Source organism: Xyrauchen texanus, chromosome 8 (assembly GCF_025860055.1).
Source record: "Xyrauchen texanus isolate HMW12.3.18 chromosome 8, RBS_HiC_50CHRs, whole genome shotgun sequence".
NCBI classification, from domain to species: domain Eukaryota; kingdom Metazoa; phylum Chordata; class Actinopteri; order Cypriniformes; family Catostomidae; genus Xyrauchen; species Xyrauchen texanus.
Window position 1 is genome coordinate 50,284,339 of NC_068283.1, and position 18,015 is coordinate 50,302,353.

Sequence of the window (18,015 nt, forward strand, 5' to 3'; positions counted from 1 at the left end):
ATACTTACACAACACAATTTACATATCTAATGTACACATACTTACACAACACAATTTACATATCTAATGTACACATACTTACACAACACAATTTACATATCAAATGTACACATACTTACACAACACAATTTACATATCAAATGTACACATACTTACACAACACAATTTACATATCTAATGTACACATACTTACACAACACAATTTACATATCTAATGTACACATACTTACACAACACAATTTACATATCTAATGTACACATACTTACACAACACAATTTACATATCAAATGTACACATACTTACACAACACAATTTACATATCTAATGTACACATACTTACACAACACAATTTACATATCTAATGTACACATACTTACACAACACAATTTACATATCTAATGCACACATACTTACACAACACAATTTACATATCTAATGCACACATACTTACACAACACAATTTACATATCTAATGCACACATACTTACACAACACAATTTACATATCTAATGCACACATACTTACACAACACAATTTACATATCTAATGCACACATACTTACACAACACAATTTACATATCTAATGCACACATACTTACACAACACAATTTACATATCTAATGCACACATACTTACACAACACAATTTACATATCTAATGCACACATACTTACACAACACAATTTACATATCAAATGCACACATACTTACACAACACAATTTACATATCAAATGCACACATACTTACACAACACAATTTACATATCTAATGTACACATACTTACACAACACAATTTACATATCTAATGTACACATACTTACACAACACAATTTACATATCTAATGTACACATACTTACACAACACAATTTACATATCAAATGTACACATACTTACACAACACAATTTACATATCTAATGCACACATACTTACACAACACAATTTACATATCAAATGCACACATACTTACACAACACAATTTACATATCTAATGCACACATACTTACACAACACAATTTACATATCAAATGTACACATATTTACACAACACAATTTACATACAGTATCTAATGTACACATACTTACACAACACAATTTACATATCAAATGTGCACATACTTACACAACACAATTTACATATCAAATGTACACATACTTACACAACACAATTTACATATCTAATGTACACATACTTACACAACACAATTTACATATCTAATGTACACATACTTACACAACACAATTTACATATCTAATGTACACATACTTACACAACACAATTTACATATCTAATGTACACATACTTACACAACACAATTTACATATCTAATGCACACATACTTACACAACACAATTTACATATCAAATGCACACATACTTACACAACACAATTTACATATCAAATGCACACATACTTACACAACACAATTTACATATCTAATGCACACATACTTACACAACACAATTTACATATCTAATGCACACATACTTACACAACACAATTTACATATCTAATGCACACATACTTACACAACACAATTTACATATCTAATGCACACATACTTACACAACACAATTTACATATCAAATGCACACATACTTACACAACACAATTTACATATCTAATGCAGACATACTTACACAACACAATTTACATATCTAATGCAGACATACTTACACAACACAATTTACATATCTAATGCACACATACTTACACAACACAATTTACATATCTAATGCACACATACTTACACAACACAATTTACATATCAAATGCACACATACTTACACAACACAATTTACATATCTAATGCACACATACTTACACAACACAATTTACATATCTAATGCACACATACTTACACAACACAATTTACATATCAAATGTACACATACTTACACAACACAATTTACATATCTAATGTACACATACTTACACAACACAATTTACATATCAAATGCACACATACTTACACAACACAATTTACATATCAAATGCACACATACTTACACAACACAATTTACATATCTAATGCAGACATACTTACACAACACAATTTACATATCAAATGTACACATACTTACACAACACAATTTACATATCTAATGCAGACATACTTACACAACACAATTTACATATCAAATGCACACATACTTACACAACACAATTTACATATCAAATGTACACATACTTACACAACACAATTTACATATCTAATGCAGACATACTTACACAACACAATTTACATATCTAATGCAGACATACTTACACAACACAATTTACATATCAAATGTACACATACTTACACAACACAATTTACATATCTAATGCAGACATACTTACACAACACAATTTACATATCTGATGCAGACATACTTACACAACACAATTTACATATCTAATGCAGACATACTTACACAACACAATTTACATATCTGATGCACACATACTTACACAACACAATTTACATATCAAATGTACACATACTTACACAACACAATTTACATATCTAATGTACACATACTTACACAACACAATTTACATATCTAATGCAGACATACTTACACAACACAATTTACATATCTAATGCACACATACTTACACAACACAATTTACATATCTAATGCACACATACTTACACAACACAATTTACATATCTAATGCACACATACTTACACAACACAATTTACATATCTAATGCACACATACTTACACAACACAATTTACATATCTAATGCACACATACTTACACAACACAATTTACATATCTAATGCACACATACTTACACAACACAATTTACATATCTAATGCACACATACTTACACAACACAATTTACATATCTAATGCACACATACTTACACAACACAATTTACATATCTAATGCAGACATACTTACACAACACAATTTACATATCTAATGCACACATACTTACACAACACAATTTACATATCTAATGCACACATACTTACACAACACAATTTACATATCTAATGCACACATACTTACACAACACAATTTACATATCTAATGCACACATACTTACACAACACAATTTACATATCAGATGCACACATACTTACACAACACAATTTACATATCAAATGTACACATACTTACACAACACAATTTACATATCTAATGCAGACATACTTACACAACACAATTTACATATCTAATGCACACATACTTACACAACACAATTTACATATCTAATGCACACATACTTACACAACACAATTTACATATCTAATGCACACATACTTACACAACACAATTTACATATCTAATGCACACATACTTACACAACACAATTTACATATCTAATGCACACATACTTACACAACACAATTTACATATCTAATGCACACATACTTACACAACACAATTTACATATCTAATGCACACATACTTACACAACACAATTTACATATCTAATGCACACATACTTACACAACACAATTTACATATCTAATGCACACATACTTACACAACACAATTTACATATCTAATGCACACATACTTACACAACACAATTTACATATCTAATGCACACATACTTACACAACACAATTTACATATCTAATGCACACATACTTACACAACACAATTTACATATCAAATGCACACATACTTACACAACACAATTTACATATCTAATGCAGACATACTTACACAACACAATTTACATATCTAATGCAGACATACTTACACAACACAATTTACATATCTAATGCACACATACTTACACAACACAATTTACATATCTAATGCACACATACTTACACAACACAATTTACATATCAAATGCACACATACACAACACAATTTACATATCTAATGCACACATACTTACACAACACAATTTACATATCTAATGCACACATACTTACACAACACAATTTACATATCAAATGCACACATACTTACACAACACAATTTACATATCTAATGTACACATACTTACACAACACAATTTACATATCAAATGCACACATACTTACACAACACAATTTACATATCAAATGTACACATACTTACACAACACAATTTACATATCTAATGCAGACATACTTACACAACACAATTTACATATCTAATGCAGACATACTTACACAACACAATTTACATATCAAATGCACACATACTTACACAACACAATTTACATATCTAATGCAGACATACTTACACAACACAATTTACATATCAAATGTACACATACTTACACAACACAATTTACATATCTGATGCAGACATACTTACACAACACAATTTACATATCTGATGTACACATACTTACACAACACAATTTACATATCTGATGTACACATACTTACACAACACAATTTACATATCAAATGCACACATACTTACACAACACAATTTACATATCTGATGCACACATACTTACACAACACAATTTACATATCAAATGCACACATACTTACACAACACTAATTCTACATATCATATATGCACACATACTTACACAACACAATTTACATATCAGATGCACACATACTTACACAACACAATTTACATATCTAATGCACACATACTTACACAACACAATTTACATATCAGATGCACACATACTTACACAACACAATTTACATATCAAATGCACACATACTTACACAACACAATTTACATATCAAATGTACACATACTTACACAACACAATTTACATATCTAATGCAGACATACTTACACAACACAATTTACATATCAAATGTACACATACTTACACAACACAATTTACATATCTAATGCAGACATACTTACACAACACAATTTACATATCTAATGTACACATACTTACACAACACAATTTACATATCAAATGCACACATACTTACACAACACAATTTACATATCAGATGCACACATACTTACACAACACAATTTACATATCAGATGCACACATACTTACACAACACAATTTACATATCAAATGTACACATACTTACACAACACAATTTACATATCAGATGCACACATACTTACACAACACAATTTACATATCTAATGCACACATACTTACACAACACAATTTACATATCAGATGCACACATACTTACACAACACAATTTACATATCTAATGCACACATACTTACACAACACAATTTACATATCAGATGCACACATACTTACACAACACAATTTACATATCTAATGCACACATACTTACACAACACAATTTACATATCTAATGCAGACATACTTACACAACACAATTTACATATCTAATGCAGACATACTTACACAACACAATTTACATATCTAATGCAGACATACTTACACAACACAATTTACATATCTAATGCAGACATACTTACACAACACAATTTACATATCTAATGCAGACATACTTACACAACACAATTTACATATCTAATGCAGACATACTTACACAACACAATTTACATATCTAATGCAGACATACTTACACAACACAATTTACATATCTAATGCACACATACTTACACAACACAATTTACATATCAAATGCACACATACTTACACAACACAATTTACATATCTAATGCACACATACTTACACAACACAATTTACATATCAAATGCACACATACTTACACAACACAATTTACATATCTAATGTACACATACTTACACAACACAATTTACATATCTAATGCACACATACTTACACAACACAATTTACATATCAAATGTACACATACTTACACAACACAATTTACATATCTAATGTACACATACTTACACAACACAATTTACATATCTAATGCACACATACTTACACAACACAATTTACATATCTAATGTACACATACTTACACAACACAATTTACATATCTAATGTACACATACTTACACAACACAATTTACATATCTAATGCACACATACTTACACAACACAATTTACATATCTAATGCAGACATACTTACACAACACAATTTACATATCTAATGCACACATACTTACACAACACAATTTACATATCTAATGCACACATACTTACACAACACAATTTACATATCAAATGCACACATACTTACACAACACAATTTACATATCTAATGCACACATACTTACACAACACAATTTACATATCTAATGCACACATACTTACACAACACAATTTACATATCTAATGCACACATACTTACACAACACAATTTACATATCTAATGCACACATACTTACACAACACAATTTACATATCAAATGTACACATACTTACACAACACAATTTACATATCAAATGTACACATACTTACACAACACAATTTACATATCAAATGCACACATACTTACACAACACAATTTACATATCAAATGCACACATACTTACACAACACAATTTACATATCAAATGCACACATACTTACACAACACAATTTACATATCTAATGCAGACATACTTACACAACACAATTTACATATCTAATGCAGACATACTTACACAACACAATTTACATATCAAATGTACACATACTTACACAACACAATTTACATATCTAATGCAGACATACTTACACAACACAATTTACATATCAAATGCACACATACTTACACAACACAATTTACATATCAAATGTACACATACTTACACAACACAATTTACATATCTAATGCAGACACACTTACACAACACAATTTACATATCTAATGCAGACACACTTACACAACACAATTTACATATCAAATGTACACATACTTACACAACACAATTTACATATCTAATGCAGACATACTTACACAACACAATTTACATATCTAATGCAGACATACTTACACAACACAATTTACATATCTAATGCAGACACACTTACACAACACAATTTACATATCAAATGTACACATACTTACACAACACAATTTACATATCTAATGCACACATACTTACACAACACAATTTACATATCTAATGCAGACACACTTACACAACACAATTTACATATCAAATGTACACATACTTACACAACACAATTTACATATCTAATGCAGACATACTTACACAACACAATTTACATATCTAATGCAGACATACTTACACAACACAATTTACATATCAAATGTACACATACTTACACAACACAATTTACATATCTAATGCAGACATACTTACACAACACAATTTACATATCAAATGCACACATACTTACACAACACAATTTACATATCAAATGTACACATACTTACACAACACAATTTACATATCTAATGCAGACACACTTACACAACACAATTTACATATCTAATGCAGACACACTTACACAACACAATTTACATATCAAATGTACACACACTTACACAACACAATTTACATATCTAATGCAGACACACTTACACAACACAATTTACATATCAAATGTACACATACTTACACAACACAATTTACATATCTAATGCAGACATACTTACACAACACAATTTACATATCTAATGCAGACATACTTACACAACACAATTTACATATCTAATGCAGACATACTTACACAACACAATTTACATATCAGATGTACACATACTTACACAACACAATTTACATATCTGATGTACACATACTTACACAACACAATTTACATATCTAATGCACACATACTTACACAACACAATTTACATATCTGATGCACACATACTTACACAACACAATTTACATATCAGATGCACACATACTTACACAACACAATTTACATATCAGATGCACACATACTTACACAACACAATTTACATATCTAATGCACACATACTTACACAACACAATTTACATATCTAATGCACACATACTTACACAACACAATTTACATATCTAATGCAGACATACTTACACAACACAATTTACATATCTAATGCACACATACTTACACAACACAATTTACATATCTAATGCACACATACTTACACAACACAATTTACATATCTAATGCACACATACTTACACAACACAATTTACATATCTAATGCACACATACTTACACAACACAATTTACATATCTGATGCACACATACTTACACAACACAATTTACATATCAGATGCACACATACTTACACAACACAATTTACATATCTAATGCACACATACTTACACAACACAATTTACATATCTAATGCACACATACTTACACAACACAATTTACATATCTAATGCACACATACTTACACAACACAATTTACATATCTAATGCACACATACTTACACAACACAATTTACATATCTAATGCACACATACTTACACAACACAATTTACATATCTAATGCACACATACTTACACAACACAATTTACATATCTAATGCACACATACTTACACAACACAGTTTACATATCTAATGTACACATACTTACACAACACAATTTACATATCTAATGCACACATACTTACACAACACAATTTACATATCTAATGCACACATACTTACACAACACAATTTACATATCTAATGCAGACATACTTACACAACACAATTTACATATCTAATGCAGACATACTTACACAACACAATTTACATATCTAATGTACACATACTTACACAACACAATTTACATATCTAATGTACACATACTTACACAACACAATTTACATATCTAATGCAGACATACTTACACAACACAATTTACATATCTAATGCAGACATACTTACACAACACAATTTACATATCTAATGCAGACATACTTACACAACACAATTTACATATCTAATGCACACATACTTACACAACACAATTTACATATCTAATGCACACATACTTACACAACACAATTTACATATCTAATGCACACATACTTACACAACACAATTTACATATCAAATGCACACATACTTACACAACACAATTTACATATCAAATGTACACATACTTACACAACACAATTTACATATCAAATGTACACATACTTACACAACACAATTTACATATCTAATGCAGACATACTTACACAACACAATTTACATATCTAATGTACACATACTTACACAACACAATTTACATATCTAATGCACACATACTTACACAACACAATTTACATATCAAATGTACACATACTTACACAACACAATTTACATATCAAATGTACACATACTTACACAACACAATTTACATATCTAATGTACACATACTTACACAACACAATTTACATATCTAATGCACACATACTTACACAACACAATTTACATATCTAATGCACACATACTTACACAACACAATTTACATATCAAATGTACACATACTTACACAACACAATTTACATATCTAATGTACACATACTTACACAACACAATTTACATATCAAATGTACACATACTTACACAACACAATTTACATATCTAATGTACACATACTTACACAACACAATTTACATATCAAATGAACACATACTTACACAACACAATTTACATATCAAATGTACACATACTTACACAACACAATTTACATATCTAATGCACACATACTTACAGAACACAATTTACATATCTAATGCACACATACTTACACAACACAATTTACATATCAAATGTACACATACTTACACAACACAATTTACATATCAAATGTACACATACTTACACAACACAATTTACATATCTAATGCACACATACTTACACAACACAATTTACATATCAAATGTACACATACTTACACAACACAATTTACATATCAAATGTACACATACTTACACAACACAATTTACATATCTAATGCACACATACTTACACAACACAATTTACATATCAAATGTACACATACTTACACAACACAATTTACATATCTAATGCACACATACTTACACAACACAATTTACATATCTAATGCACACATACTTACACAACACAATTTACATATCTAATGCACACATACTTACACAACACAATTTACATATCTAATGCACACATACTTACACAACACAATTTACATATCTAATGCACACATACTTACACAACACAATTTACATATCTAATGCAGACATACTTACACAACACAATTTACATATCAAATGTACACATACTTACACAACACAATTTACATATCTAATGCACACATACTTACACAACACAATTTACATATCTAATGCACACATACTTACACAACACAATTTACATATCAAATGTACACATACTTACACAACACAATTTACATATCTAATGCACACATACTTACACAACACAATTTACATATCTAATGCACACATACTTACACAACACAATTTACATATCTAATGCAGACATACTTACACAACACAATTTACATATCAAATGTACACATACTTACACAACACAATTTACATATCTAATGCACACATACTTACACAACACAATTTACATATCTAATGCACACATACTTACACAACACAATTTACATATCTAATGCACACATACTTACACAACACAATTTACATATCTAATGCAGACATACTTACACAACACAATTTACATATCAAATGTACACATACTTACACAACACAATTTACATATCTAATGCACACATACTTACACAACACAATTTACATATCTAATGCACACATACTTACACAACACAATTTACATATCTAATGCACACATACTTACACAACACAATTTACATATCAAATGTACACATACTTACACAACACAATTTACATATCTAATGTACACATACTTACACAACACAATTTACATATCAAATGAACACATACTTACACAACACAATTTACATATCAAATGTACACATACTTACACAACACAATTTACATATCTAATGTACACATACTTACACAACACAATTTACATATCTAATGTACACATACTTACACAACACAATTTACATATCAAATGTACACATACTTACACAACACAATTTACATATCAAATGAACACATACTTACACAACACAATTTACATATCAAATGTACACATACTTACACAACACAATTTACATATCTAATGCACACATACTTACACAACACAATTTACATATCAAATGTACACATACTTACACAACACAATTTACATATCTAATGCACACATACTTACACAACACAATTTACATATCTAATGCACACATACTTACACAACACAATTTACATATCAAATGTACACATACTTACACAACACAATTTACATATCTAATGTACACATACTTACACAACACAATTTACATATCTAATGCACACATACTTACACAACACAATTTACATATCAAATGTACACATACTTACACAACACAATTTACATATCTAATGCACACATACTTACACAACACAATTTACATATCTAATGCACACATACTTACACAACACAATTTACATATATAATGCACACATACTTACACAACACAATTTACATATCTAATGCATACTTACACAACACAATTTACATATCTAATGCACATACTTACACAATTTACATATCAAATGTACACATACTTACACAACACAATTTACATATCAAATGAACACATACTTACACAACACAATTTACATATCTAATGCAGACATACTTACACAACACAATTTACATATCAGATGCACACATACTTACACAACACAATTTACATATCTAATGTACACATACTTACACAACACAATTTACATATCTAATGCACACATACTTACACAACACAATTTACATATCTAATGCACACATACTTACACAACACAATTTACATATCTAATGCACACATACTTACACAACACAATTTACATATCTAATGCACACATACTTACACAACACAATTTACATATCAAATGTACACATACTTACACAACACAATTTACATATCTAATGCACACATACTTACACAACACAATTTACATATCTAATGCACACATACTTACACAACACAATTTACATATCAAATGTACACATACTTACACAACACAATTTACATATCTAATGCACACATACTTACACAACACAATTTACATATCTAATGCACACATACTTACACAACACAATTTACATATCTAATGCACACATACTTACACAACACAATTTACATATCTAATGCACACATACTTACACAACACAATTTACATATCTAATGTACACATACTTACACAACACAATTTACATATCTAATGCACACATACTTACACAACACAATTTACATATCTAATGTACACATACTTACACAACACAATTTACATATCAAATGTACACATACTTACACAACACAATTTACATATCTAATGTACACATACTTACACAACACAATTTACATATCAAATGTACACATACTTACACAACACAATTTACATATCTAATGTACACATACTTACACAACACAATTTACATATCTAATGTACACATACTTACACAACACAATTTACATATCTAATGTACACATACTTACACAACACAATAATTATATACGATGTACAGTAGACAATACACACAATATAGAATACACAATATACAATAAAAAAATAAAAAGTATATAAAAAATATATATATACTGTAAGTAGTTTTATTGTGGAGAATATAATTATGACAGTCCAGTGTGAGATGATTAATAAAGTGCAGTGCTGATTATTGATCGTGATAGATCAAGTGTTCAACAGTCTGACTGTTTGGGGGAAGAAGCTGTCGTGTAGTCGGCTGGTGCGGGTCCTGATGCTGCGATACCGCCTGCCTGATGGTAACAGTGAGAACAGCCCATGACTCGGGTGGCTGGAGTCTCTGATGATCCCCCGAGTCTCAGGAAGAAGAGGCGCTGGTGAGCCTTCTTCACAACGGCCTCAGTGTGGACGGACCATGTGAGTTCCTCAATAATGTGGACACCGAGGAACTTGAAACTGCTGACTCTCTCCACCGGTGCTCCATTAATGGTGATGGGGCTGTGTTCTCTGTCTTTCCTCCTGAAATCCACTACAAGCTCCTTGGTTTTAATGACGGTGAGGGAGAGGTTGTGCTCCTGACACCAGCGTGTCAGAGTGTGCACCTCCTCTCTGTAGGCTCTTTCATCATTGTCAGTGATCAGACCTACCACCGTCGTATCGTCAGCAAACTTAATGATGACATTGGAGCTGTGTGTTGCCACACAGTCATGTGTGTACAGGGAATACAGGAGTGGGCTGAGAACACAGCCCTGCGGGGCTCCAGTGTTGACGGTCAGTGATGAGATGTTGTTGCTGCCCATTCTAACCACCTGACGTCTGCCTGACAGGAAATCCAGGATCCAGCTGCACAGCGAGCAGTTTAAGCCCAGAGCCCGGAGTTTCTCATCAAGCTTGGAGGGCACTATGGTGTTGAATGCTGAGCTATAGTCTACAAACAGCATTCTCACATATGTGTTCCTTTTTTCCAGATGGGAGAGAGCAGTGTGTATTGTAGATGCAATGGCATCATCAGTGGAGCGGTTGTTGCGGTAGGCAAACTGCAATGGGTCCAAAGAGGTGGGCAGCACAGAGCAGATGTAATCTCTGATTAACCCCTCAAAGCATTTGCTGATGATGGGTGTCAGAGCAACAGGACGCCAGTCATTTAAATAAGTGATTGGAGTGGTTGTGGCGTAGTGGGCTAAAGCACTGAACTGTTGGTTCAATCCCCACAGTCACCACCATTGTGTCCTTGAGTAAGACACTTAACTCCAGGTTGCTCCGGGGGGATTGTCCCTGTAATATGTGCTCTGTATAATACATTGGTACTCAGAAGGTTGCTGGTTTGATCCCCACAGTCACCACCATTGTGTCCTTGAGTAAGACACTTAACTCCAGGTTGCTCCGGGGGGATTGTCCCTGTAATAAGTGCACTGTATAATACATTGGTAATCAGAAGGTCGCTGGTTTGATCCCCACAGTCACCACCATTGTGTCCTTGAGTAAGACACTTAACTCCAGGTTGCTCCGGGGGGATTGTCCCTGTAATATGTGCTCTGTATAATACATTGGTACTCAGAAGGTTGCTGGTTTGATCCCCACAGTCACCACCATTGTGTCCTTGAGTAAGACACTTAACTCCAGGTTGCTCCGGGGGGATTGTCCCTGTAATAAGTGCTCTGTATAATACATTGGTACTCAGAAGGTTGCTGGTTTGATCCCCACAGTCACCACCATTGTGTCCTTGAGTAAGACACTTAACTCCAGGTTGCTCCGGGGGGATTGTCCCTGTAATAAGTGCACTGTAAGTCGCTTTGGATAAAAGCGTCTGCCAAATGCATAAATGTAAATGTAAATGTAAATGTAGATTGCTTCGGTACAGGCACAATGGTTGATGTTTTGAAGCATGTGGGGACTACAGACAGGGAGATGGACAGATTGAAAATGTCAGTTAAAACAACAGCCAGTTGGTTCGCGCACGCTCTGATGACGCGGCCCGGAATGCCGTCTGGACAAGAGGCTTTACGGATGTTCCTCTGTCGGAAGGATCAGGTTACATCCGCAACAGAGACGGAGAGTGAACCAACGTCTGTAACGTCAGCCGCGAGTACTCTCTCCGCGAGGGCGGTGTTATTGTCCTCGAAACGAGCATAAAATGTATTAAACTCATCCGGGAGAGATGCAGCGATGTTCATGGCGGAGTTTTTATTGCCTTTGTAGTCCGTGATGATGTTTATTCCCTGCAACATACTTCTAGAGTCGGTGGTGTTGAACTGTCTTTTGTGCCTGTACTGGCGTTTTGCTGCACTGATAGAGTTACAGAGGGCATAACTGGCTTGTTTACGCTCCTCCGCATTCCCGGAATTAAAAGCGGAGGTCCGTGCATTTAGTGCCGTGCGAACATCGCCGTTAATCCATGGTTTCTGGTCGGAACAACGTCCTCTCTATTTGTGTGTGTGTGTGTATGTGTGTGTGTGTGTACTATTTGTGTATGTATGTGAGTGTGTGTGTGTGTGTGTGTGTGTGTGTGTGTGTGGATTGCTAGAGTTTCATAAACTGGATTCTCTTATGCTAAATTAATTGACATGAGTGGCTGCTGCTGCAGCGGGGCGGAGTCTGAGAGTGTATCACACAACAGGTCCGTGCGTGTGTGTGTGTGTGTGTGTGTGCATGTGTGTGTTTGTTACAGGCAATGGAAAGTGAGTGGCCGAGAGATGTGCAGACTCACATCTGTGAACTGTGTCACTCGCTGCATCTCCAGCTCTCTCCTCTCTGCTGTTCAATCACTCATTTCCGTCCATCTCTCTATTAACACAAGCAGCAGTGATTAGATCCTCCTCCAGTCTGCCCTCTGAAAGAACATCCTTCAAACTGAACTTCTCAAGATCTATATAAACTCTTAAAGGATCTCCTCCACATGCCCCTGTGACACTCTCAGGCCAGTTAAGAGGAAAAATAAGCAGGAACCAGCTGACACACAAAAAACTCATCAGTGTTTTTTCTAAGGTTCAACATAAAGTCATGCTGCCATCCGCAGCGTTGTAATCTTCAGGTCTCCTTCTTCACTGCGGCTCTGCTTCTCTTTTATTTCCCTCCAGCTATCACTGTTAATGCAAAACATTTGTAAACAATCATTTTCCCCAGGTGTTAATCCTTACCATTATCTCTCTCCCAGTTGGCCACGGCCATCTCTCCACAGCCCCCAATATACAATTCTGTCATTACTGACGTCATGACATCTGGCCACTAGACACGGTTTGATGGTATGGACATAGCCGCCATATTTGTTTTGATTTGACATTGAATAACAAGTTCGATTTCATTCTGTTCATCACACAAGTGCCCAAATGGCTGCAGAAGATTTGCAAAATAGTGCTTGAGTCATATCAACTTCTTTTACTGTGTTTTTTGCTGTCGTGCAATTTTGGCAAATAACCCTGTGAGAACGTTTGAAAAAATGCCTGTTTTGTGTCCCACAGGAGAAAGAGAATTCAAACAGGTTTGGAGCGACGTGTAAATGACATAATTTTCCTTTTTGGGGGAAGTGTTCCTGTAACAAAGAGAAAACATCCTCCAGTACTTTTTTTTGGAGAGACTATTTGCACCCCAATACTCTGGTGCAACCATAGGGATATACGACACACTAGACAATAGGTGTCGCTGTGATGGCATGTGCTTTAAAGACGGATTCAATGTTTAGGGCTGTCCTAGCGATCGCTGTTCAAATCCAACTTTTGTCCAACTCTTTTTCCCATCTGATCTGCCTTAATTTTTACAGCATGTGTCTTACACAACCAAACACAGCCTGTCTGTCAACAATGCAATCTTTTCTACTGTAAAGTCAAGATAACAATGTTCTCTTACTTCAATCTTAAAGATAAAATGAAGTGGATAAAACAATGCTAAAACTTGAGCAACTTTGTTGCTTTTAACTGAAGAGAAAAGTTCTTGATTCCTGTACTGTAAATACACACAGTCAGACCATTTGCATGAGGAACAGATTTAATTGACATTAAAAGCTTTGTAATGTTGGCCTTTTATCATTGCATGTCTGTTTTCGAGCACAATATTGTCTAGGCACAGAATCATTTAGACGTACAAATTGTGAACCGAGCGGGCCTGAACCACACATCTGTCTTTCTCCATACATAAGGGGAGAGTTTATCTCATCCATAATAAACAACACTATCATGCATCCAGACGCAAGACACTCCCATGAAACATTGATCTCAGAGAGAGCGTGTACAGCCGCTTGCTTCTGCACTATTAATGTGTCACAGGCACTGGTATAACCCATTCCTGCAGACAGCATTGCTCTCTGGGGTGCTGTGGTGTAGCGGTTATACATGTTGGGTGCACTTTAACCCTAACTAAAAATATTGGAGGTCTGAAACCTGCAATAAGTCAATCCATGAGCCATCAAGACATCAAGTCCTGAGGTTACTCCTGTAGAGCAAAACCTGTAGTAAGTGTCATAACGTTTGAAGTTGGTGACATTAATAAAAATAAAAATGCTTTATGGTCCACACAAACAGTGCCATGTGCTGAGCAAGACTTTCTGCTGTGGTTATGTAGGACAATTATTAAACACAACACATAATCTGTCTAAATATCTAATAGTCTGTTTATAAGGCGATGTGATTATGTTACAAAATATACTGTAATCAGTTTCTCTCTCTTTTGCAGGTTTCTGTCTTGCTCTCCTCCATCATGTCTTTCTGCATTTACCGTGGCTTAGCTCCACCCTCTCAGGAAAAGCGGGTGTGGTTTTATCCACTAGCTCCGCCTCTACGTCCTTGGCCCTGCCCATCATTGTACCAGCTCTTCCTCGTGTGCTTGTTGCTCCTGCCACTTGCCTGCCAGTCACGGCGGGACAGGGGAGGAGGAGGCGTGGCTCATTACATCCCATCATCGGTAGCGCAGTACCCGCCAGTACCAAAGCTGCTGCAGGGCCTGAGCATCGCCGTGGTTCTGGTGGGCAACTCCAGCGAGGTGGTGCTCGCTGGCACTCGCGACAAAGACGAATTCACCCACATGCCCCTGGCGCCCAATGTAGAGATGCTCACCATGAACGAGACGGACCCCAAGAGCATCATCAAGAGCATCTGCGACCTGATGACGGATCACTGGCTTCAGGGGGTGGTGTTTGGAGACGACACCGACCAGGAGGCCATCGCGCAGATCCTGGACTTCATCTCCACGCAGACGCACATCCCCATACTGGGCGTGAAGGGAGGCTCCTCCATGATCATGGCCGCTAAGGTAAGACCGCTGCAAATGCAGGTTTGCTTTCATGAAAGTCCTGGAAACTTTTACTGATAATGTATTCTAATGAGCGAGCAGACTGGCCCTCTAAGAGGACGGCAGAAGTGCATGATGGGAAAGTGTGTGCTGATCAGAGAGGATGATAGCGACAGACAGAGAGAAAATGATCCAGTCCTCATCAGAAATGCTGTGAGTCAGAGATGCGCCCACGCTCAGAGGGCATGCGGTCTAAACGGCTGTGAAATCAACCAGCGCTTGTCTCTCTCCTCTAAACATGCGGCTATGAAAACTGCTGCTCAGCCCACGCTGAGATGTCCAGCGGCAAACCACATGCGACATTTACAATGTCAGATAAAGGATCCGAGTTTCCAATGGTCTTTAGTTTACAGAGGAGAAAGACTTGATGTTCTGCAGGATTGAGCAGGAGTGTTTGGTCCAGAGATGGAGTCTTTTCTCCCTTGC

The 18,015-nt window shown here is 34.5% G+C and overlaps 1 protein-coding gene and 1 long non-coding RNA gene across 2 annotated transcripts in view; both read left to right on the forward strand.

The window, feature by feature from the left end:
- LOC127647618 (uncharacterized) overlaps positions 1-17,109 on the forward strand; it is a 40,884-nt gene extending 23,775 nt beyond the window's left edge. The window contains exon 5 of the long non-coding RNA XR_007971082.1: positions 16,975-17,109. This is a non-coding gene — a long non-coding RNA (uncharacterized LOC127647618). The remainder of the gene's footprint in view (positions 1-16,974) is intronic.
- Positions 17,108-18,015, forward strand: part of grin2ba (glutamate receptor, ionotropic, N-methyl D-aspartate 2B, genome duplicate a) — a 47,310-nt gene continuing 46,402 nt past the window's right edge. Inside the window, exon 1 of the mRNA XM_052131894.1 lies at positions 17,108-17,550. Coding sequence (XP_051987854.1) covers positions 17,323-17,550 — 228 coding nt within the window. The 5' untranslated portion in view covers positions 17,108-17,322. The remainder of the gene's footprint in view (positions 17,551-18,015) is intronic.